Below are 21,583 nucleotides of genomic sequence, written 5' to 3' on the forward strand. Positions count from 1 at the left end.
GTCATTTTATGGGGGGACAAAGTGAACGTTTGTCCTTCCGCGCAACAGGGGGCGCCAGCGGCGCTCTCTGACCGGAAGTGCGTTGAAAGCCGGCCGCCATCGAGCGAGAGAGAGAGAGAGGCGGAGACGATGGGCGTCCGCTCGTCACCGTTGGCGCGCAGAGTCCACGCAGCGTAAGGACAAAACAAACAACGTTGTCGCCTCTTTTTCCGTTGTTGTGTTTCTTTTTCCTCGGTCGGTCGTCTTTGTGGTCGTGCGAGCTCGTTCCGCCGGCACGCGCGCACCGGCCGACTGCGGCGACGCTGCGGCGATGGTGACGTCACACGGTCGACGGGCTAGCGAGCGAACTCGTTGGACGAGTTCACCTTGTCGATAGCAATTGGCTTCTTGAGGACGGAAACGGAACCGCGACGAGCTGGTGTGGCGAAGCGACGCGACGCGACGCTGGCGGCTTTTATCGGCCTATTGAACCTTGATTTCATCAGCAAAGAGAGACGCTCATGTGCGCCGAGCGGGCTGCTCAAATGAAAGCCAATAAACGGAGGCAACAAACGGACCGCGTCACATAACGCATTGACCCACGACGTCATCGCTCGCGGGAGCAGCCGTCATGGCCGGACGGTCGGCCTCCCCAACTTTTCCAGCCGCGGATGAGATCGAGTCGAGTTGCTTGAGGCGGAAAATGGTCGAGTCGAAATTCCTGCCCAGTGTTTGTGTGTGTGTGGTTTCCCGTCACAGATCCGACGCGCTCTTCGGCCGCCGCCAAGAGTGAATTGGGCATCTCAGGGAGCGATCGCTCATTCCAGATCTCAACGAGGTCCTTCCGATTCCACTTACGCCATGTTGAATTGAAGACGCCTTCAACTGGAACGGCGACGCATCCCAAACGACTTGGAGAGCTCTCCGACCACACTTGGAAGTACGTATGAAAAGGGATGGGGGCGCCGCGCGGTTGGGCGCAGTTCCGAGCGTTGCCGCTTTAGCCGACTTGTGGTTTATGTTAGCCGGGCGGCCTCGTCCAATGTCCGGTGGGAAGTAACCGGGCTGTCACACTCTCTGTCTCCAGGACGCCGTCATCCTCGGGACGAAGGCCACGTTGCCGCTGGCGCTCCGTGGTTTTTTTAGGTTTTGATTTTTGTGAGCTGGATGAGAAAATCCAAACCTAAAGAAAAAACGGCACAGATGGCGCCGCCCGCTTTCGGCGCGACCGGCAAAGCGTCCGCCTCCTGCGTCGGGCCTCGCGGGAGACGTGTTTGTCAACTGTCGGCGGGCGGACGGGGTCGCTCGCTCCGGTGAGAAAAGTAGCGGACGTGCACCATGACCTCACTTTCAAAGGCCTCCCGGTCTCCGTGGCGACCGGAGGCCTGTGAAAGCCGGCGCGGAGCCTTCCCCGCGCGTGCGCAGCCAGTTGGCAGAGGGGGTGAGGGGGGGCCCCTCCATCTCATCAAAGCTCGCTCGGGAGTTGTCGCCGTTGACGCCCGCCGAGACGTTGCCAAGGTTCATTTCCACCGGTTGCGTTGTCGTGCGGCCTCCAGCGGCGGAGCGTCACCCTTCGCCGGTGCCGCAATTGGGAATGCAATCAACAAAGTTCCAAAGTCCGCTTTTGCCATCTTTGAAAGGTCCCAAGCGTCGCGGCGCGCTTGATCAAAGTGCTCCTGACGCGATAGCGTCTTTCTCCCCTTTTCCAAATGCACAATTATTCATTTTTTCTGGGGGGCTTCGAGCACAAAAGGCGTCTTTAGCGCTTGGCGACACAGGCGACTCTGCCGTAGGGCCGCCGTTTTCCCGCAAGAGCAAAAAGCGACGGTGGTGTTTTTGCGCACCACCGTCAAGACGAGAGTGGGGGGGGGGGGACTTGGGACGGTTCCCCGCCGGCGGAAACCAATGTCTTTGCCGTTCTCATGGAAGAAAGTTTGTGTGCTGCTCAATAAAAGGAGTCTTCCTGAGTCCAAGTCATCCCTGGTCCTGATTTTTTTGTTTCCGAAACTTGCGTCGGTGCCCTTTGCGAACATTTGTCTCCATCAAACGGCGCCGGGGGTCCACTTGGCGCTGAAAGATGGACTTTTGCTTTCGGAGGAGGACTTTGTGGGCGCGCAGGCAGCAAGACAATCGGGACCCCTGGCCGCCTCCGTTTTAGTAATGACGTGGAGACGAGTTTCGCCCTCGAAGAGTTGAAGAGTTGAAGTGAAAGCGTTAAGTCGGGGCCCTCACCTGAGCCGGCGCCGCCCCCGAACCGCCCCCCGGCCCCCTCCCCCGGCACGCCTCGGAACTCGGCTCGGCTCTCGCGCGCGCGGAACTTCAGCCGACGTCCGACCGAGAGACGGCGCCGCGTCATCTGCCCGCTTCGGTGACGTCATGGAGGTCCCGGTGGCGCTGACGGCGATCATGGCGATGTCGCAGGTCAGCGGCCCGCGTCTACGTTCCGTTTCTTCCGTCCGTCTCGCCAAGTGGCTCGGATGAGCGCGCGTGACTTGAGACTCGGCGCGACGCGAGCGGCATCGATGACGTGGCCGTGCGCGCGTGCGATCGAGCCACTTGGCTAACGGCGGCCTCTAGCGGCCAGCGGAGGAACTCGCCGACGATGACGGCGGCGGTCGTTGCAGGTGTTCGGCGCGAGCGCGTCCTCGTCGCGCCGCCACGTCGGCAAGCTCGGACGCAAGTGGACGCACGCCAACATCACGTACAGGTGACGCCGGCCGCGTGGAGAAGCCGACGCGCGCGCGCGTGCGCTGACCCCCGTTTCGTCCCGCGCCTGCGCCTGCGCCTGCGCCTGCGTCAGCAGGTTGGAGTCGTTCCCCGACACGCTGAGCGTGAACGCCACTCGGGAGGCGCTCGGCGCGGCCTTCTCCAAGTGGAGCGACGTGTCGCCGCTCAGCTTCACCGAAGTCCGCCAGCGCGACGCCGACATCACCATCGGTACGGCGCGCGCAAGTGTTGCCTGCCTGTGTTGCGCGTGCGTGTGTGCGTGTGCGAGCGAGAGAGCGTGAGGCGGCGTCCCAACCGGCACGTGCAAAGCTGTGCGCGTTTGTGTGCGCGCGCGCAAGGCTTCTACTCCTTAAACCACTCGGACTGCGGCCCATCGCTTCTCCATCCGTGTTTCGACGGGGTCAACGGCGAGCTGGCCCACGCCTTCCTGCCGCCGCGCGGCGAGATCCACTTCGACAAGGACGAGCTGTGGATCGTCGGGAGGTCCAGGTTCAGCTGGAGACGAGGTACGCCCCCCCCATACCGCCACCCCCCCCCCCCCGCCCCCTCGCCCACCTCGGCTTCCGCGCGCAGGCGCGTGGCTCAACGACCTGGTGCAGGCGGCGGCCCACGAGATCGGCCACGCGCTGGGCCTGCGCCACTCGGCCGACCCGCGCGCCCTCATGCACCCCAACGCCACCAGCACGGGCCAGAGGGACGTCGGGCGCGATGACGTCCGGGCCATACGGAGGCTCTACGGTCGGTCAGACCGCCGAGGCTGGCTCGCGCCCGCCGGCGCGCGTGTTTGCGCGCGTCACCAAGTCCGTTTTGCTGGTGCGCTCAGGCTGCGTGGACAAGAAGCGGGCGTGCGAGCGCCGGGCGGGCTCGGGCCCGTGCGAGCGGCGCAAAGGCCCGATGAAGAGGACCTGCCCGCGCCGCTGCCGCCCGTGCTCGGGTGAGTCTGGATGGGCGTCCCCCGCCGGCACCCCCTCGCGTCCTCACGAGCCGCCCCGACCCTCCCCAGAGCCCCCGGAGGTCGTCGCCACGCCGACGCCGCCCGCCGGCATCAGGGTGAAGGTGGTCCCGCGAGGGAAGGTGCTGGCCTTCCGCTGCAGCCCCAAGAAGCCAAAAGCAAGACGGCCACCCAAAGTCAGGTCAGCCCAGCCGCCTCCGTCCGGGCCTTCGGCGAGTTTTCCGCTCCAAATGGGAGCCGTGCCCTTGCGTCCTCAGCTGGTACAAAGACGGCGAGCGCATCGCGGCGTCCGTCCCGGGACACGTCGCGCTGAAAGGCGGCGACCTCCGCATCCTGGCCAACGAGTTCAACGAGGGCGTCTACACCTGCCGCCTGGGCGGCCGCGGCCCCGCCGCCGACTCCTGGAGCGTCCGCCTCCGGGACCCGTGACGAGGACGACGATTGATGACGACGAGAGAAGCAACTCTTGGAGCTGTAGCGTAGCGCAGTATTTGCCTGACTTTTAGGGCACATTTCAGACTAGCTGGCTGACTTTTTAAGAAGGCTCAATATTTTGCGCGTCCGGAAGTGGTCTTGGAGAACTTGGAGGGCACATCTGTTGAGGTCGCTTTGAAATGGGGGTCTTTCTTCCCCTTTTTTTCTGGCTGGGGTGTTCAAATAGTAGCCGGTTGATTTTAGGACGCTCCGGCTCGAACCGCTGGAGCGTGCTTCAGTTGGACGCTGCCGCTTCATTTCAACTCAAAGGTTTTTGCCCAGTGCGGGACCGCTCGTTAGCACGCAGGCTATGCTAAGGCGGCGCCCTTTGAACTTGACACTTGGCCAGCTAACGTCAGCCGCTTGACGTCTTTTCCCGTCTCGGCGGGCGGCTGGCAAACATTTGGTTGCCGTGGAAAAATCTGCTGGCCGCCTGAGAAACTTTCATTAGGAATAACTGACAAGTACGCACCAAGATCAACAACGCTGGTGAATAATAATCGTCGAGGCGATGGCCAGTGTTACCGTGGCGACATGGCGGCTTTCTTTCTGTGTGCACTCACTACCCCCCCCCCAACCCCATTCTGAGTTGAACAAAAGTCACAAATCAAGACGAAATGTCCAATGTGTCATCCGTGACGGGTGGCCCCCAAAGAGCACCCGAGGAGCCCGCGGGCCCCTTCCAATCGTTGCTGAGCCCTCAGCCGCATTGCGACTTCCGAGGAATGTTGTCGACGCGACGCGATCCTTTCCCGATGGAAAGACTGGATGACATTTGTCAAAGCTTAAGTGCAGCTGTCATGATTGTGTGTGTGCGACCACCAGGTGGCACTGTAGGGCTCCCCTGGCAGCCGCACACCCGTTTGCCTTTAGTTAATTATGAGTTGTAGAAAAGGACTACCGCCCCCAACGCTCGGGGTCGGCTCATAGTTGCCTCTCGCCACTGTCATGTGTGTTGCTGTTTGCAACACACATTGGTTTCTGGCATGTTTAGTTCATCGTTATGTTTTAGATTTAGTTTTCTTTGTTTTAAATACAATTCTTCAATTACACCCCGCTGCTGCCTGTTTTTTGGGGTCCGCCACCACCTCGCAACGTGACAGCAGGACGTGACACGAATCCCTTTGCTCACCGTTGTGGTCGGTGTCTTCGCACCAATGAATCCCGACTTGATGAATCCCGACATTGGAGCAAATTGCTCATTTCGCAAGTGCGGGTCAAAGTGTCGCCAAGAAGTGGTCGCTCTTGTCCAAGAAACTAACAAGAAAAAAAACAAAAAGCGTTCACTTTATTTCAAACTTATTTGAAGGGCGGCAAGTCGGTCAGAAATGCGACAGTTCCAAATCTCGCCATTTCGGCCCATCCAAAAATATTTCGAATTGGAGGACGTGGCGCAGGATGGCGATTTCAACTTTCACGCGTTGCCGTCTCAGTGGAATCCGCCCAAAGTGTCTTCAAAGCCTTCGACGCGGGCCCGTGACACATACGCGGAGCGGGGTGGGCTTGCATGTTACCTTCTCGAGCCCCCCTGCCCACCAAAATAAAAATAAAAAAACTCTCTCTCGATTATTGTAATCGGTGAGGCCTATTGAGTGCTACGTCCCTCCTGTCCACTGATAGGCGCTATGTCCCACCAAATGTTGCCCATGAAGAAGAGCGATGTGAAGGTGAACGTTTCAAGCCAATGAAACATCGCCTTTGTCCAGCGGTGGTTTTGGAATCGCGTTTTGCTTCGCTCGCCGTAGCTACGGAAGACGCGGCGGCAGCGCTCCCGGTTGTTGTTTTGCCGACATGGCGGCGCATTTGAAAAAGAGGGTCTATGAGGAATTCTCCAGAGTCGTCCAGGTGGGACTCGCTCGAAATCGCGCTCGGGCGCCGGTTCGATGAACGTTTGAGCGCTCGCCGCGAAGAAAATGGGCGGCCGCGGCTGCTAACCGGCTAAGTGAGCTCACGGCTAAGCGGCGTTGCTAACCATGGCCCAGCATTCCCCCGAGGAAAAGAAAACATTCTCCCACAGATGTGTTCAACACCATTGCATTGACACAGTATCAAAACTCTGAAGAAAGCTCCGATTCTTTTAAAAGCGGCGAAAATGCACCCGTTTCTGACACGTCGCGGTCCAAAGCGCGATCCAATTACCGGTGCCGTGGTTTCGATCTATTTCAGAGATACAAGACAAGTCAAGTCAAGAGTATTTGTGGAGCACTTTCAAACAGCCATCGCTGCATACAAAGTGCTGTACATGGAGCGATTTAACATACGCAATAAACAGTAAGACGAATCGATAATAAAAGCGGTAGAAAGCACCAAGCAGTAACAATACATGCAGATTTCTGTAGCGCTTTCACAACAGCGGCAGCTGTAACCAAGCGCAGTTAACATAAAGTCAAATAGTAAACACGACACATAACATAAGACACGGACAGTCACGCAGACAGATGTGGTCGAAGCGTGCCATGGATATCCCAACAGCAACAGCAATGTTGCCCATTCACCAGCACACGTTGTCGTAACCCTTCGCAAAGAAAGAGCGACGTTAGCGCCGCAGCGATGAACTGAGATGAGCTGAAGAACAGTGAAGCCCAAGTGAGGCGAGCACGCTAGCGTCATCATCCTTGATTGCAGTTGCACCGTATTTGGGTTTTCAGAGTTTGTGTGTTTTTGAGAGCCAACGGGCGATTGGCGTTTCGTTGCAATGGGGAAAGGCGATCTGACGTCCGAGTGTTTTGACGTCGCCGGCGCCACGGCGGAACAAACGTAAGCCGTGGCTCAACGCGTCGGGCTCCGTGTGGTCGCCGCAGGTTCCCGCCGAAGAAGTCGCGTCCAAGAAGCTTCGTCTGTGCAAGCCCAGCAAGTCGGCGGCTCTTCACGTGGATCTATGCAAGGCGGCCAATGCCACCGACGCTTTGCACTTCCTGCTGCGCTTCGCCCGCAAACCCGTGGAGGCCGAGAGCGTGGAGGGCGTGCTCAGGATCCTCCTGGAACACTACTACAAGGTACCGGCACCATGTCGCCATGGCGATGTCACTTCCTGTCGCCGTTCTTCACTTCTCTTCCTGACATGCTCTTCAAAGAAAGAAAAAAAATGGAGCAGTAATGGCTCCACATCCGTTCTGGGGATTTTATTCAGCCACCACATGCGGCCCTCCCCAAAAATCCAGAGCGGTGGGGCCCCCCAGCGATAAAGGCAATAAAAGCTTTTGTTTGCGTCCGCAGGAAGCGGATAACTCTGTGCGGCTGAAAATCGCGTCCCTGCTGGGCGTCCTGTCCACCACGCCGGGCTTCAGTCCCGACTGCATCGTGGAGGACCTCGTCACCGCCGTGGCCAACGAGAGTGAGAACCGCTCGGTCGCCGCCTTCCATGCGTCCGAATCGCCGCCTCCTTGCCACGCCCACGCTCGCGTGTGTATGTGTGTGTGTGTGTGTGTCAGAGTCCCATCAGGTTCTGGCGCAGCTTCTGGACAGCCTCCTGACGGTGGGCGCTCAGCTTCCGCAGAATCCGTCGGCGGGGCGGCGGCTGGCGGAGGTGGCCCGCGAGCATCTGTCGGACGCCTCCTTCGGCGTGAGGACCAAATGTCTGCAGCTGCTGGGACGCGTGGGCGCGCCGGACGGCGAGGCTCTCGGCACGGCCGCCGGTGGGTCGGCACTTGACCGTCTGACACGGCGCCAAGATAAACGGGGGAACTCTGGTATAGAACGACTGGTCGCGGGGCAAATTGCCGTGGCAGCTCGGTTGACGTTTGCGGTTGCCGGCGTGGTCACGGAAAGAACGGAGATGCCCGCCGTGCGCTGGTACGGAGCGACGGAAAAGACTGGCTTGACGAAGCCCTTTGTTTGCTCAGGGGGCGCCCGAGACGCGGCGACGGTCATCAGCGACTTCTTTGGAGATCAGGACCCCAGAGTGCGCACGGCGGCCCTCAAGGCCATGGTAGGCGGCAGCTCGCGCCGGCCTCGGCCGCAGTTGCGCCGCGCCGCCAGCGGGGGCCTGACTCTTGTCTTGCGTGCCCGCGTCTCTTCCAGCTGCAGCTGCACGAGCGGGGAACCAAGATTCAGCAGGCCATTTACGAGCAGGTGAGACCGGGTGGGCCCCTCGTAGGCCAGCACAACCCCCCCCCCCCCCCCCCCAAAAAAAAGAGAAGCCAATCCAGCCGTCCAAAGGCTTTTGGCTCTTATGTCATGATTGCTGTTGTCTTTTCGGAAATTCCTCTTTGCTCTCGCGGGACTTGAAATTTGCGGGCGTCGCTGCGCGCAGGCCTGCCGGCTGCTGGCGGACGACTACGAGCAGGTTCGCTCCGCCGCCGTTCAGATGGTTTGGGTGCTGAGCGTCTTGTATCCCGACAGGTCGGTAAAAGCCGCCTTTGCCGGCGCCGTTGTCCGTTCTCACGTGGACTCGCTGGCTGACGCGTTCTCCTTGCCGTCAGCATCGTGCCCATCCCCTCGTCCAACGAGGAGATCCGCCTGGTGGACGACGCCTTCGGGAAGATCAGCCACATGGTCAGCGACGGCTCCTGGATGGTGCGCGTGCAGGCCGCCAAAACGCTGGTGAGGCGGCCGCCTCCTCCTTTTTATTTCCTTGTTTGGACAATTTTCAATTCCGAGACGGTTCCTCAAGGGACTCGTCGGGAACTTTGATCATGGATTAGCTTCACGTGATGCTCTATCTGCTTTTCTTTTTTTTTCTTTGTCACGGCCCTTTTCATCGGCAAAAGCGCAACCGTAGTCATGCGCAAAGAATGCCTTTGCCGATGTGAAAGGCCGCAGGTAGGCGCGGTGGTCCTCGTCCCCCCCGCCCCCCTCCTGACTTTTGTTTGTTGCTGGGCAGGGCTCCATGTCGCAGGTCAGTCCCCACTTCCTGGAGCAGACACTGGACAAGAAGCTGATGTCTGACCTGCGGGTGAGTGGACGCCAAAATAGATAAAATTAAAGAGAATTCATTCATATGATTGAAAAATAGGCAAAATAGATTGGTGCGCCGCGGCCGGCCACAATTGCGCCCGCGGTCCGTTGGGTCTCCGCAGAGCCGACCCGCCGATCACTTGCAAAGGGAGGAAAGCTCCTTTTCCAAATCCCTCAATTGGAAAGCAACTCAAGCATGGGGGAAAAAGAATTGCGGCACGGGACCTCAAGCTCATTGGACGTCCGTGGCCGTCAATGGCAGCCGGTGAATTCTGAAGAAGAGAGCGGGCAAAAAAAGCAGCCCAAAAAATGGAGTGGAATTTGTTTTTTAGCGTAAGCGCACGGCCCACGAGCGCGCCAAAGAGCTCTTCACTTCGGGCGAGTTCTCATCCGGCAGGAAGTGGGCCGACGACGCCCCCAAGGAGAAGGTGGACACCAACACGGTCAACCTGATCGCCTCGGGAGCCTGCGGAGCCTTCGTCCACGGCCTGGAGGACGAGATGTTCGGTAGGCGTCGCCCTCCCCCCCCACTTCCCAACCGCCTAAAAGACCTGACCCAAAAAGCTGTCCGCAGAAGTGCGCATCGCCGCCGTGGAGGCCCTGTGCCGGCTGGCCGGCTCGTCGTCCGGCTTCGCCGAGAAGTGCCTGGACTTCCTGGTGGACATGTTCAACGACGAGATCGAGGAGGTGCGGCTGCAGTCCATCCGCGTGCTGCGAGAGATCTCCACGCACATCACGCTCAGGGAGGACCAGCTGGACACGGTGCTGGCCGTGCTGGAGGTAGCCGCCCCAACGCCTGAACGTCGCCTCCTTCCGGCCGGGCTCTGCGCTGCGGCCCGGCCGCTTTGTACTTTCTTGGGCCGATTGGAGCAAAAGGAGCTGGCCGTGCCGTGCGGGCAAACGCTTTTCGCTCGTGCGCGCTCTTGACGAGAGTTCAGACGTCCGTTGTGCGAGCTATTGGCAAAGGAGCGCTTGCTCGTTTTCAGGACTCGTCTCGCGACATCCGAGAGGCTTTGCACGAGCTGCTGTGCTACACCAACGTGTCCACCAAGGAGTGCATCCAGCTGGCCCTGCTGGAGCTGCTCAAGAACCTCAACAAGTATCCCGCCGACCGCAACTCCGTGTGGAAGTGAGACTGCCGACGTTGGCCCGCGCGCGTTCAAAGGAGCCATCCAAACCTTTTCTATTTCTCGCCGCAGGTGTCTGAAGTTTTTGGGTTGGCGCCACCCGATGCTGGTGTTGCCGCTGGTCCCGGAACTGCTCAGCACGCACCCTTACTTTGACACGCCGGAACCCGACATGGACGACCCGGCCTGTATCCTCCTCGTCATCGTCATCGTCGTGGGCGTGGTCGTCGCCGTCGGTGCCGTTGTTGTTGACTTTGACCGCCACGGCAGACATCGCCGTTCTGGTGTTGGTGTTCAACGCGGCCAAGTCGTGCGGCACCATGCCGGCGCTCTTCTCGGACCACACCTTCAGACACTACGCTTACCTCAGGGACAGCCTGTCACACCTGGTCCCGCCTCTGCCGGTCAGAAGCCCACCGACGCGAATCGACGGGCCGGCTTTCCCCGCCGGCCCACCCGAGTCCTTTTTGCTTTTGCCCTTTCAGCTGCCGGGCAGGAAGCAGGTCCAGGCTTTGGACTCGGCCGACTGTCCGGGCGTGGAGTCGGCCCGCCTCTTCCTGCGGCAAAGTCTGGACCGCGTCAGCACCATCCAGAACCTGGAAGCGCCCGCAGCTCAGGACCTGCTCATCTTCACCATCCGGTACACACACACACACTGACTTGGTAAAAGTGGGCGTGACTTAAGTTTGGCAGGCAGAGGCCTTAACTTGGCGACTTAGTTTGAGTGGGGCGAGTTTATCCCTCACAAGTGGTCTGACCTGTTTAGGCTGATCTGACATGACCACGTGGGCCCTTCTCTCGCTCGGATAATGGAACGTGTGTGTGTGTGTCAGTGACTTGGAGAGGCTGGGCCAGCTGCAGACGGAACTCGCCGGAGCCGCCGACTTCTGTGCCACGTACCTGCGCTGCCAGCTTCTCCTCCTCAAGGTGGCCCCACGACGAGATTGCTTCAGCCCGCCTGGCCAAAAGCCCCCAAACAAGCCCTGACCTTGCGCGTGCGCCCTCTGTTTTTCCTTCAGGCTCTGCACGAGAAGCTGTGGAACACGCCGGTGCCGCTCTGCCCCGAGCGCAGCGGCACGGCGCTGGCGGCCAGCCGACAGGTCGCCGAGCAGCCGAGATAGCCGACGCTTTTTTTTTGTTAGCGCCGCTCACGTGCGCGTGTGCGCGTTGCAGGTTGTGGAGGAGAGCTACAAGCTGGAGTTCATGTACAGCGGTCTGGAGAGCGGCCAGGTGGCCGTCATCCATCACGTGCGGCTGCAGGCCAAAGCGCTGCAGCTGCTTCTCGGCGCGCGCAGCGCACGCGGGTCAGTCGGGAGCGCGGGTCAAAGCGTTTTGCCGCGCCGAAGGAAAACGTCCTTGTCGGCTTTTTGTCTTTGCCGTCCGCAGGCAGGATGTCGTCGTGGGCGCCTGCGAAAAGTTCCTGCAGGAGCTGGACGGCTTCCACAGGTGCGTTTTCCGCCGGCGTCCGCGAGCGCCGAGCCTTGACCAGACCCCCCCCTTCCCGTCCCGCGCAGGCTGTTTGCGGCCGAGCTCCCGCTCCTCCAGGACGCCTTCGCCGGCAAGCTGGCCGAGGCGGCGGCGCGGCCGGCGTCCCGCAAGCCGTCGGAGCTGCTCCGGATCCTGGAGACGTCGCTGAGGCGGAGCGCCCCGCTGCAGCTCAGCCTCCCGCCTCAGGTGCCGGCCTTTTCCAACCATCGCCTTTGCCGCCTAACTCGCCATTTTCAAAAGGACAAGGCGGATCACACCCCAGTGAATGAAACGGATTGCTTTTGCTCTCGCCGTGCGTCCACGCGGGAGAAGTGAAGCTTGGAACTCCACAAACGCTATTGGGGTGGGCCGCGGGGGGGGGGTCACAGCCTGACGGGCCCGACTGTTTTGCGCAGATCCATCGAGCCACGGCCAACATCATCGAGCCCACGGGAGAGTCGGACAACCCGCTCAAGTTCACGTCCGGCCTGGTGGTGGCGCTGGACGTCGACGCTACTCTGGAGCACGTCCGCGACCCCCACAACTCTGTCAAAGTGGAGGTAAAAAAAAAACAGAAAAAGTGTCACGCGGGAGGTTCTGGCCCAAAATGGAGCCAACGTCGCCCCGCAGGTTCTTTATCCCGACGGCCAGAGTCACGTGATCCACCCCAAGCCGGGGGACTTCCGCAAGCCGGGACCGCAGCGGCACAGGCTCATCACGCAGGTCTACTTGTCGCACGGCGCCTGGACAGGTGAGACGCGCTCTCGCTCGGAGCCGTTCGCATCCGGCCCGGCCTCCTTTCAAACGCTCGTCGAGTGGTTTCCTTTCTGTCGCAAAGCAATTTCGCCCGTCGGGCTCCTCGACCACGACGACATCGGTCCGTCAGAAGCTTGAAAGGCGTGACGCTCTCCCCGTCTGTCTGTCTCAGAGCCTTCTCAGGTGGAGGTGCGCCTCCTGCTGGCCTACAGCTCCTCCTGCTCCTCTTCTGCGGGCGACTCCAAGCTGGCGTGGAGCGACAGCCTGGACGGCCTCCCGCCGGCGGAGAGCGCCGTGGAGGGAACCATCGCCTTCAGCGACCCCGTCAAAGTCTTCATCATGCCCAAGCCTGCCAGGCGCTAATGCTAACAATAGCAATGGCAAAGGACCGGCGGTGTGCAAGGATCGACGCCCTCGTCGTCGCCTTCATTGTCACGCGCGCTCTCGAAATCTGTGGTCCTATGAGGCGCGTAACGATGACCTCGTGGCTTTATTTGCAGAGGTCATCCATTTGGAGAAACCATTTGGACGCGCTTGTGCTCCTGCTGCCGCACTCGATAACAACCAGCTGCCCAGCTCCAAGCTGAAGAACAACGCATCGTGGAAAGCGCCACGGATGGGCTAACGTTTGGCATTTGCTCATTTCAAGAAGCAACAAATGTTTCAAGCCGAGTGGTGGCGCAGCACAGCTAGACAGACGACACAAACTTCCCGTTCAACATTTGCAGAATCGATCCTTAGTTAGCCACCAATCTCGTGTTTATTTGCATTTGTTTTTGGACAAAAATAAAAACGCTCAACATGTGTGTGTGTGTATGACTCAGGGTGTTGAGAGTTCCTCTGCAGCATAGTGAGTCAGAGGAGGAAAAGAAGAAGCGTTTTCTTGTTTTGATCAGTGCATGCCGGTGGCCACCAAGGGAACAGTAGAAGGAGCACCGTGAAATGGTCACGTGCAAACTTGAATGTGTTCCCTTCTAGGAAAGGAAGCGATCACACCATGATTTTCTCAAGCATGATATTGCAGAGGAACTGGCAGGAGCACCCAAGCGAAGCCGCGTTTCACTTGACAAAACAAGACTTTGTGCCTTTTGCGGAGAGGTACCAATTTATTGTCTTGTGCGCCTCGCAAATTACAAACCTGTGAACATTTGTTAAAATGAGGCCCCGGAGGACCACCTCATTCGGGTTCACGTCTTTGTGATCAATGTTTTTTGTGAAAAACGCCAGCGCTAATGGCCGCTTGACGTGACGTGCGGGCAGCGCTTTGGCGAATTCCCAGAAGCCTTCTTCCGTTAGCTGGGCCATTGAAATGGAACTTTGGTCGCGGCACTGGTCCAGGAAGATCGGGGGCACAGAGCAATTGTTTAGCCAAAGCCGCCAAGCTTATTTTGGCCTTCTGTGGAACCAAAGAAATCCTCCCTGGGAAATCGGATGCTAAAAACACGTTTCAGAGCTCGTTGGGGTCTCTTTCCGATCGATTCAACTTGGATTTGGGGGCACCTGACAGAGCCCGGGCCTCCTTGGCAAATGTTTGCGAGGAGATGGGGGGGGGGGAGACAGCCACGGGCTCATGTGGCGCGACCCGAGGCGCCGGCGTCCATCTTGTCGGGCCTGAGGGCGGGGCCTTGCGCCTTGGCGTCTCTCAGCACGGCCAGCGCGGCGCCCGAGAAGGTCTTGAGCACGCCCAGCGTCTCCCGCTGCAGCGTCAGCGACTCGTTGACAAACTCCTGCTGGCTCTCCACCAGCAGCTGCAGCGACTGCGCCAGCGTCTCCAGCGAGCGCGACACCGAGGCCAACAGCTGACGACTGGCGCGCTGCTGCTGCACGCTGTGGCACGCCAGCTGCGCCAAGCCCGACGGCGCCGTCCGGCCGGCCGGCAGCGGGTCGGCCCGCACCCCGCCGCCCCCGCCCCCCGATTCCGCCGCGCGCTCGGGCCGGCGATCGGACGAGGGAGAGGAGGGCGCCGCCGGCCCAGACGAGTCATTGGCGGCGGGCGGGAGCGAGGGCGAGGATGAGGTGACGGCGGCGAGGGCGCCGTCGGAGGGCGGCGGCGAAGCGGCGGACGAATCGGCGTCGCCCTCCTTGGAGGTGGTGCTGACGGCGCCGCGGTTGTGTCGAGAGTACGTGTGGACCAGCTTGGGCGGGGCGAAGGACGACTGGACGGAGAAGCTGGAGTTGTCGTCGCAGTCCATGGAAGGTTCTGCCAAAGACAGAGAATTTAGAAATTTAAAAAAAAGGGGGCGGGGCGATTGCATCATATTTTTGCACTTGGATTCTTTGAGGAAGTCTTGCAAGCTTCACAATCATCCATCAATCAGACGGGAAGGCGTCAAACGCGGGGGAGCCATTCTGGCGGCCGGCAAAAGGCTCTCTCACCCGCGTCGTCGTCCGACGAGTGGAAGGGGTCTCCTGCAAAGGCACAGAAACACACGTGTGGGAGGGCGGCGGCCTCCCAGGCAGGCGGCGGCAACGGGCCCTACCGCTCAGCTCCTTGTCGGGCGACGAGAGGGGCGAGAAGTCCAGGCAAAGCCCCCCGGGAAGCGAGAGCGAGCTGTTGGCGGCGTCCAGGGACGAGTAGCAGCCGTCGGCCTTCTTGCCGCCCGCCGCCGCGGACTCGGAGCCTTGGTCTTGGTCATCCTCGTCGCTGAGAACGTCTGCGAGGACGCCGCCGAGAGACTTTGGGTCTCGTTTGACTACTGTTGGTTTGTTTTTGTCAGTGAGCGGCGGGCGCCTGACCTCCCGTGGGACTCATCAGCAGGATGCCGTGGACCATCTTCTCCACCGAGTCCAGGGACTTCCTCTTCCTCCTCCCCGCCGAGCCGTTGGGAGCGCGCAGGAGGGCCAGCCGACGCTTGCCGTCGCATTTCAGGTCCGCCCATTTCTTCATGATTTGCCGCACCTGAGACACAAAACGGCCGCAGGGGGGGGGGGTGGTCCAAGTTTGCCCAAGGCGAAGGCCCCCCCCAAAAGAGACGCCGTCGGCGGATGTTGACGTGGCTCACCTCTCTGTGGTTCTGTCCCAGACCGTTGATCTGATCGGTGATCTCGGCCCACTTTTGTTTCTTGGCCTCCGCCGACACGCCGTGATTAAACTTCCCTGAAGGACGACGATTGGAAAAAAATAAACCCCCCCACCGCCACTTGAGCAAATTGGCGCTGCCGGACGACGCTCGCGGTGGAACTCACTGAGGAGGATGTATCTGTTCCTGCGGACTTGCTGCAGCAGCATCTTGATCTCGGAGAAGGAGAACCTGGGCCGGTTGCCGAGGCCCTTGGCCCCCCCCGCCTTCAAGTCCTCGTCCTCGTCCTGCCAGGAGGTCGCCATGGCCGGGGCCCCGCTCGTCTGCGCTCCTCCTCGCGAGCACGCTCCTGAGCCGGCTCTTCCCGGTCCTGAGAGACAAGAGCGCATACAAAGTACACATCCGGCGCAGCCCACATTTTGCGCCCCCCCCCCTAACAAAGAAGACCCAACATGCGGCGCTCCACCGCTTGTCAAAGTGACTTGAGGAGCTTCCACTAGCGCTTTGTCACAGTCTTGCGGCAACTACAGACAAGTGGAGCCGTTTGACGGTTTGTGCTTGTAACAAATTCTTTTCGCTCCGTGCGGGGCGCTTTGTAGACGGCGCCGGTTGCTTTCGAGAAACCCACTTGAGTTGAGAATACCCCCCCCCCCCCAAGGCTGAGAGTGATGCCACGTGCAACAGCGCCCCCGTCGCCACCTGCTATTGCCAGAGTATTTCCAAAAGCAATTCGGGACCTCAAATTGAATGCCCAACAAACAAAAAAACAACCCTCCTTTTTTAGGTGGGGCGGGGTAATCGCACTTTTTTAGAATGACATTTTGGCCAAAATCCCCACACGTGCATCCAGTCATGGAGTTTATTTGAATTGATTTCCAAAAAGGCCATAAAAACCAAGCCCATTCCAGCAAATCCATTTCAAACTAACTCATTTTAGGTCAATGACAACAACCCCCCGCAAGCGATGTCCGGTCACGTGCTCCGTCTCGGCCAATCATCGGCGTCCTTGACGAGCTTTTGTAGCCTATTAGCCTGAACTCAAACATTAAGTTTTGCCCCCCCACCCACCACCACGTTGCCATGGAGACGGCAATACTTCATCGGCGGCGGGAAGATGGAACGAACGTTCAATGGGTCACCGTGGAAACGGCGAGTTCGCCCGCGTCGCGTCGCGGGGAAGCCCGAAGACGCCCGTCGTGCTAGCGAGCCGCAGGCTAACGCGCTAGCCGCCGACTCAACGGGTGTTTTGCGACCGGGCGGCGCGTGAGCCCGCGCTTGGCCGCGAGTGTCCGCGCGTCGTAAGTGTTCGTACGGCGAAAAAAATGAACAAGAGGATGAATGAAAACGTCCTGTTTACCGACAAAATGGCGACGTCCGCGGCTCTGCTGGAAATTTCGCCGTACAGGGGGCGGGGTGGGGGGGGGGGAGGAAGATGGTGTCCACGGCGCATGCGCAGCAGCAAGCGCCCGGAACGCGTCGTCGTTGATGCGCGCGCAGCGTGCGCAAACTCAACCGCGACAGCGCGGCCGCGATCCCAACTCCCAAAACTCAAAGCCCTTCAGCATTTCTTAAGCGCAAAGTCTGGTCCGCGGTCCGCGTCCGGCCCGGACAGCATTTTCACTTTCACGGGTGAGTTCGTTCGTTCATTCAAATTAGTTCAGGTTTATATATTCTGTTTTTGAGTTAGTCTTGGTATTAACAAGTCGCGCTCAATCATTTCTAGATCAATTTATTGTAAATCATCTTTCTGACGGCGAAAGGTCTGCCGACGTCACGGGGCGCAAAGTGTCATTCTACCCGGCAGAGGGCAGCAGAGGGCAGCCTCGCGAGAAGCGAGGCAAATGCCGGACGTCTCTCGCTCTACTCGGGAAAGGAAATGGGCGAGGCGTCCTTCCGGCGGCGGAGAAGGAAATATTCTCTCCCGATTGCTCGCCGTCACACGCGATGGAGTCGGCGAGCTCCCGAATTCGAGCTGAATGTTATCGCCGTCACCAAATGCCAGCCCCCGAAACACACACCTTGCGCTCACACAATCATGCGAGTTCAAACACACGCACAGCAACCACGATACTTTATTCCTCATGAACAGGAAGGGGTCCTGAATGAAAAAAAAAAAACATCTTGTGATATTTTGTGCGTCGGAGCGACGACTTGTAGTCCAAACTCACAATTGGAGCCCGGCGCCCGACATTCAGCGACGACCAACAAAACGAACAAAATTCCCAGGCCCAATTTCCGTCCCGGGACGGTGCCTGGGTTGGCCTCCGCTAGCAAACGCTTGCCGTTAGCGATGCTCAGCAAACACGTGTCGGTTTCTCTCTTGGCCATCGTCTCCCCTCGAAGGCGCTCTGCTTGTTCGGAAGCCGAGTCCGGCCAATTGGTGAGCTCGCGCGCGTCGGTCAACGTGCGCTTCGTTTGAAACTGTTGCGTCAGCAGAGCGAAGGCCGGTCGCGGACGCGCTAGCCGTCAACGTCTTGGCGTCGGGCCTTGCGAAAAGAGCCGACGCAGCGGGCCGCAAACCACCTCCCGGCTCGCGCGTTGAAAGGAGGCCGGTCCGCCGAAAAGCCTCCTCGGCCGAGCTCGTGCTCCGGCTTTCAAAACGTCGGCCTTTGCGCCAGGGTGGGGGCCTTCTTTTGAGGCGGGCCGGCCTTGGCGGCGCCTTTCCGCCACTTCTCCGGGGAGGATTCCGGAGCAGGTCGCCGAGGCGGCTCAGATGGCGGTGTCCCACAAGATGGCCGCCGGATACGGCGGCGGTTGTTTGCTCACCCCGGCGGGGAGGGCGGCCTGCCGGCGACTCCTGATCTCGCCGCACAAAACTCGTTTCTTCTCGATGGTCTCCATCATGGTGACGTCCCGGCACAGCCACGGCAACTGGAAGGGAGGGATGGCGCGTCATCGCCCGGAATCGTCGGCGATGGAGGGAGGGGGGTTCTTTCGGACTTACCTGGCTGAGGGCGGGATGGTCCCGCGGCGAGCCTGGCGCCCCCGACGCTGACGACGAGCGACCGAGCGGATGGCAACGCTTGAATTCTGTGCTCGGATGAGGACAAGAGCAAGGACAAGAACAGCGTCAGGTCGGGATCGCCGAGCGGCTTCCCGGAACGCTTTCCGTCGAGGCGCTCGTTGGCCAATCATGAAGGGGCGCCAAAACACGCTCGCCTCCTGCGAGTGACCGCCACTGACAGAATCGACTTTAGCGGCGAGAAGTTAAGTCAAGTGGCGAGTACCCGAGCTCGTCGCCTGGCAAACAAGACGACGGCGACGTCGTACCTTCGGCGCCTCGCCGGGGGCCGGTCGCCGCGCTTCGCCTGGCCATCAAGGCGTCGTAGGGGGGTGGGCCCTTCAACCTCAAAGGCGTCCGAGAGCGGGCCGCGCCGACGGGGGAGGGGCACGCCGACCGGCTGCGCGGCGAGGCGTCGTCCGGCTCCGCCCACGGCCCGCAAGGAAGCGGCGCCGAGGAGCGACCCGAAGGGGCCGTGTTGCCTGCCTCCTCTTGGTCCTCGCCCCTTTTGACCTTCTTGCCCGCCACGGACAGCCGAGCGACGTCCACGGGGGTCAGCGGCGACTCGTCCGAGTTGGGCGAGCGCGCGGGCGGGAAGACCAGCGGCGACGGCGGCGGCGGCGGCCGGTGCGTCAGGAGCTTGGGAAAGGGCTGGGGGGTGTGGCGCGGGGGCGGGCGCCGGTCCCAGTATTTCATTTCCTCGTACACCGACTCGTCCGGGTCGGCCCCACCTTCCGCCGCCGCCGCGTTGGCGGCCATTTCGACGTAAACCGACTCGGGCTCGTCCAGGGATGAGCTGAGCTGCGTGTCGGGGTTGCGCTTGGGTTTGGGCGGAGGCGTCCTCCTCCGGTCCTCGCCGCACGGGTGGGACTGACCTGCCGGCACACGAGACAAGCATCCGGCGAGCGGGAACGGACAAAGACGCGGTGCCGTGGGACGGCGCTCACCTTCGTGGAGCGCCTCGGTGCTGCCGCCGAGTTTGGTGCCGGGATCCCTCCTGGGTTTGGGCGGCGGCCGCTTGCGCTCCTCGTCGGCGCCGCCCATCGAGTCGAGGGACTGGCCGGGAGCGGGCGGGAGATCCGCCGAAGCCATTCGCAAACGCTTGCCGCGGCGGGCCCCGTCGCCCGCGCCCGACGCCTCCTCCTCCTCCTCGGGCCTGGGCAAACGGGGAGAAACACGCGGGGGCAACGTCAACCCGGACCGCAGGCCGGCGCTTTGCGGACAAATCCTGCGGGCCGTCACCGGCGCGGCAAACCGCCAGAGGCGGTTCGGCGTTCAGGAATCACGGCAAAGACGACGACACAATAAAGGAAACGAATGAGGCGGCCCACAGAAGAACTCAGCCAAAAAGGTTTGGGAAGCCCAAAGAACAGGAGCGAAAGAACCGCCGCCCGGCGCCTAAAACACGGCGGGAGAGATTTGGAAGCAATCGCCAAAAGCCCTTGCGAATCGCCCAGCATTGTTTCCAAAGGCCAGCGCCCGACGCTCACGCGCTAGACGTACGCCAGAGTCCCGGCTGGCGGCCAGTCAAAGCCCGCTGGCACCTCACCTTTTGATGGCCCCCCCTTGACGTTTCTTCAGGTGTTTTTTCTCCCGGTTGGCATCATTTCCAAGGCGCTCGCTCGCTCTCTCTGGCCATGTCCGAAGCCTTCTGGACGACCAGGCGCTCGTAGGCCCCAAGGCAGCGCTCCTCCACGTCGGTTGGTTGCAAAAGGCCGTCGGGCGAGTCAAAAGCGCATCAGCGACCTCCAACAAGGTCTCCGGAGCAAAAACGCTTTGCGCACCGACAAAGCGGCAACATAAAGCGCCGGTCAAAAGGAGAAGCGAGAATGCCGACGGAAAACGACGTCTTCACGCCACGCTAGAAAAAGCCCAAATCAGAAAACAAGGCCGTACCTACGCAACCAACGGGACCGAGAGGGAGAGCAGAGCAAAGAGTCCGCGAGCGAGGAAGCGACAAGGCGTCCGTCCGCAAAACTGACGGCAGGTGTCTCCCTTGATGAGGAGAGCGGCGGCAGGTGTGCGACCGCAAAGGCCGCCGCCAAACGCAACGAGGGCACGCGGCCAGGGTTACGCTCCCTCAAAGCCCTTCCGTCCGGAATCTTCAGCGACCCAACAAAAGTCGTCCCGCCTCGCCCGCCCTCGCTGAGCTCTTCAAAGGGCGCGCGTGTTGCCGAGTAATCGCGCAGTCTCGACGCGCAGACGCGGAGCAGACTCCCGGCTCCGAGACTTCTCCTCGGCAAAGAATGACTCGTCGTCGTGCGGCCTCGGAAGCACTCGTGACCGTCTCCGCGTCTGCTCCCGGGTGGCCGAGGCGCACGCCCCAAAAAGACGGACGCTCTCCTTCACCGAGCCGCCGCCGCCGTCTGTTTTGAGAAAGGCGACGTATGGGCGGCGTTCCCGTCCATCCGTCGGGCCGTTTGCCACAAACGTTCCCAAATCGGCTGCAAGAATGGCGCAGCCTGCGGTATCCTAGCAACAGAGGCATCTCTCAGGGGAGCGCCGTGACGTCACGCTCATTCTCTGCGCGTCTCTCTCTCCCTCTCTATACACAAAGAGAGCGAGAGAGAGAGCTAGCTCGCTCGATGCTGGATCCTTCCATCTGGACATTTCTCCCGCAAAGATCAAAGAGGAAAAACTGAGCCCCCCCCGGCGAGCGCCGGAAGCGGCCCGATGCTCACCGCAAGAGTGGTCACGCGGCGGCCGTCCTTCCTCCGCCCCCCCTTATGACCTGCCGGCTGCGGTTGCGCGCGGCGCCTCCATCCCTTCCGCCGAGGGTCCTCGCTCAGGTTGGCCGGGCGCTCGCCATCCGGCTCCCGTCCGAAGCGGCCCGCCTCTCGCGAGCGCGCAGCGTCGCACGCGCCTTGCGAGGTGGGCTGAAACCATGGCAACCGGACGGCTGCGCGCCGCTCGCTCGACTCCTCCTCTTCACGGGGGGCCTTGTTGAAGCCGGTCCAACCTGGAATCGGAAACTTTGAGGAGGTCCCACCTGCGGCGGGAAGGCGCTGCCGCCCTTTGCCTTTGCGTTTGGTACGTGTCAGACAGCGAGAGAGAGAGAGAGAGGTCATCCGATGGAGGGGGGGGGGCGGCAGGAGAGGCCCCGAGCCGCCGTCTGAGCATGTTGGGCTGCGGCCTTACGGATATTCACCTCTTTCGCAAGTTTTTTCCCGGTCGGTCCTGCGAG

At 60.8% G+C, this 21,583-nt stretch overlaps 4 protein-coding genes across 4 annotated transcripts; 2 read left to right on the plus strand and 2 right to left on the minus strand.

Annotated features, from left to right (window-relative positions):
- The first annotated feature begins 2,254 nt into the window (after nt 1-2,254).
- On the plus strand, nt 2,255-5,179 carry mmp23bb (matrix metallopeptidase 23bb). Its single transcript, XM_052078735.1, has 8 exons — nt 2,255-2,400; nt 2,604-2,686; nt 2,783-2,916; nt 3,045-3,212; nt 3,280-3,444; nt 3,530-3,640; nt 3,710-3,839; nt 3,916-5,179. Exons 1-8 carry the CDS (start codon nt 2,356-2,358, stop codon nt 4,085-4,087), a joined length of 1,008 nt encoding a protein of 335 aa, XP_051934695.1. The 5' UTR covers nt 2,255-2,355; the 3' UTR covers nt 4,088-5,179.
- A 682-nt stretch (nt 5,180-5,861) lies between these two features.
- Nucleotides 5,862-13,182, plus strand: ints4 (integrator complex subunit 4). The gene is made up of 23 exons (XM_052077419.1): nt 5,862-5,977; nt 6,934-7,128; nt 7,349-7,466; nt 7,564-7,767; nt 7,975-8,060; nt 8,153-8,203; nt 8,385-8,473; nt 8,554-8,674; nt 8,955-9,026; nt 9,361-9,535; nt 9,603-9,808; nt 10,015-10,157; nt 10,228-10,343; nt 10,426-10,559; nt 10,641-10,795; nt 10,989-11,082; nt 11,175-11,255; nt 11,329-11,459; nt 11,542-11,601; nt 11,670-11,829; nt 12,039-12,182; nt 12,253-12,373; nt 12,551-13,182. The coding sequence occupies exons 1-23, from the start codon at nt 5,924-5,926 to the stop codon at nt 12,739-12,741; spliced, it is 2,901 nt and encodes a 966-aa protein (XP_051933379.1). The 5' UTR covers nt 5,862-5,923; the 3' UTR covers nt 12,742-13,182.
- A 745-nt stretch (nt 13,183-13,927) lies between these two features.
- Nucleotides 13,928-16,884, minus strand: LOC127608412 (uncharacterized). Its single transcript, XM_052077421.1, has 7 exons — nt 16,756-16,884; nt 15,565-15,768; nt 15,381-15,475; nt 15,115-15,277; nt 14,859-15,032; nt 14,755-14,787; nt 13,928-14,578 (listed from the first exon to the last, which is right to left on the minus strand). The coding sequence occupies exons 2-7, from the start codon at nt 15,701-15,703 to the stop codon at nt 13,947-13,949; spliced, it is 1,236 nt and encodes a 411-aa protein (XP_051933381.1). The 5' UTR covers nt 15,704-15,768; nt 16,756-16,884; the 3' UTR covers nt 13,928-13,946.
- Nucleotides 16,885-17,109: 225 nt separating this feature from the next.
- LOC127608523 (neuronal tyrosine-phosphorylated phosphoinositide-3-kinase adapter 2-like) lies at nt 17,110-20,522 on the minus strand. The gene is made up of 5 exons (XM_052077641.1): nt 19,949-20,522; nt 19,347-19,555; nt 18,669-19,274; nt 18,343-18,428; nt 17,110-18,269 (listed from the first exon to the last, which is right to left on the minus strand). The coding sequence occupies exons 2-5, from the start codon at nt 19,489-19,491 to the stop codon at nt 18,108-18,110; spliced, it is 999 nt and encodes a 332-aa protein (XP_051933601.1). The 5' UTR covers nt 19,492-19,555; nt 19,949-20,522; the 3' UTR covers nt 17,110-18,107.
- Nucleotides 20,523-21,583: the final 1,061 nt, after the last annotated feature.

This window comes from Hippocampus zosterae, chromosome 10 (assembly GCF_025434085.1).
Source record: "Hippocampus zosterae strain Florida chromosome 10, ASM2543408v3, whole genome shotgun sequence".
In the NCBI taxonomy this organism is placed as follows: domain Eukaryota; kingdom Metazoa; phylum Chordata; class Actinopteri; order Syngnathiformes; family Syngnathidae; genus Hippocampus; species Hippocampus zosterae.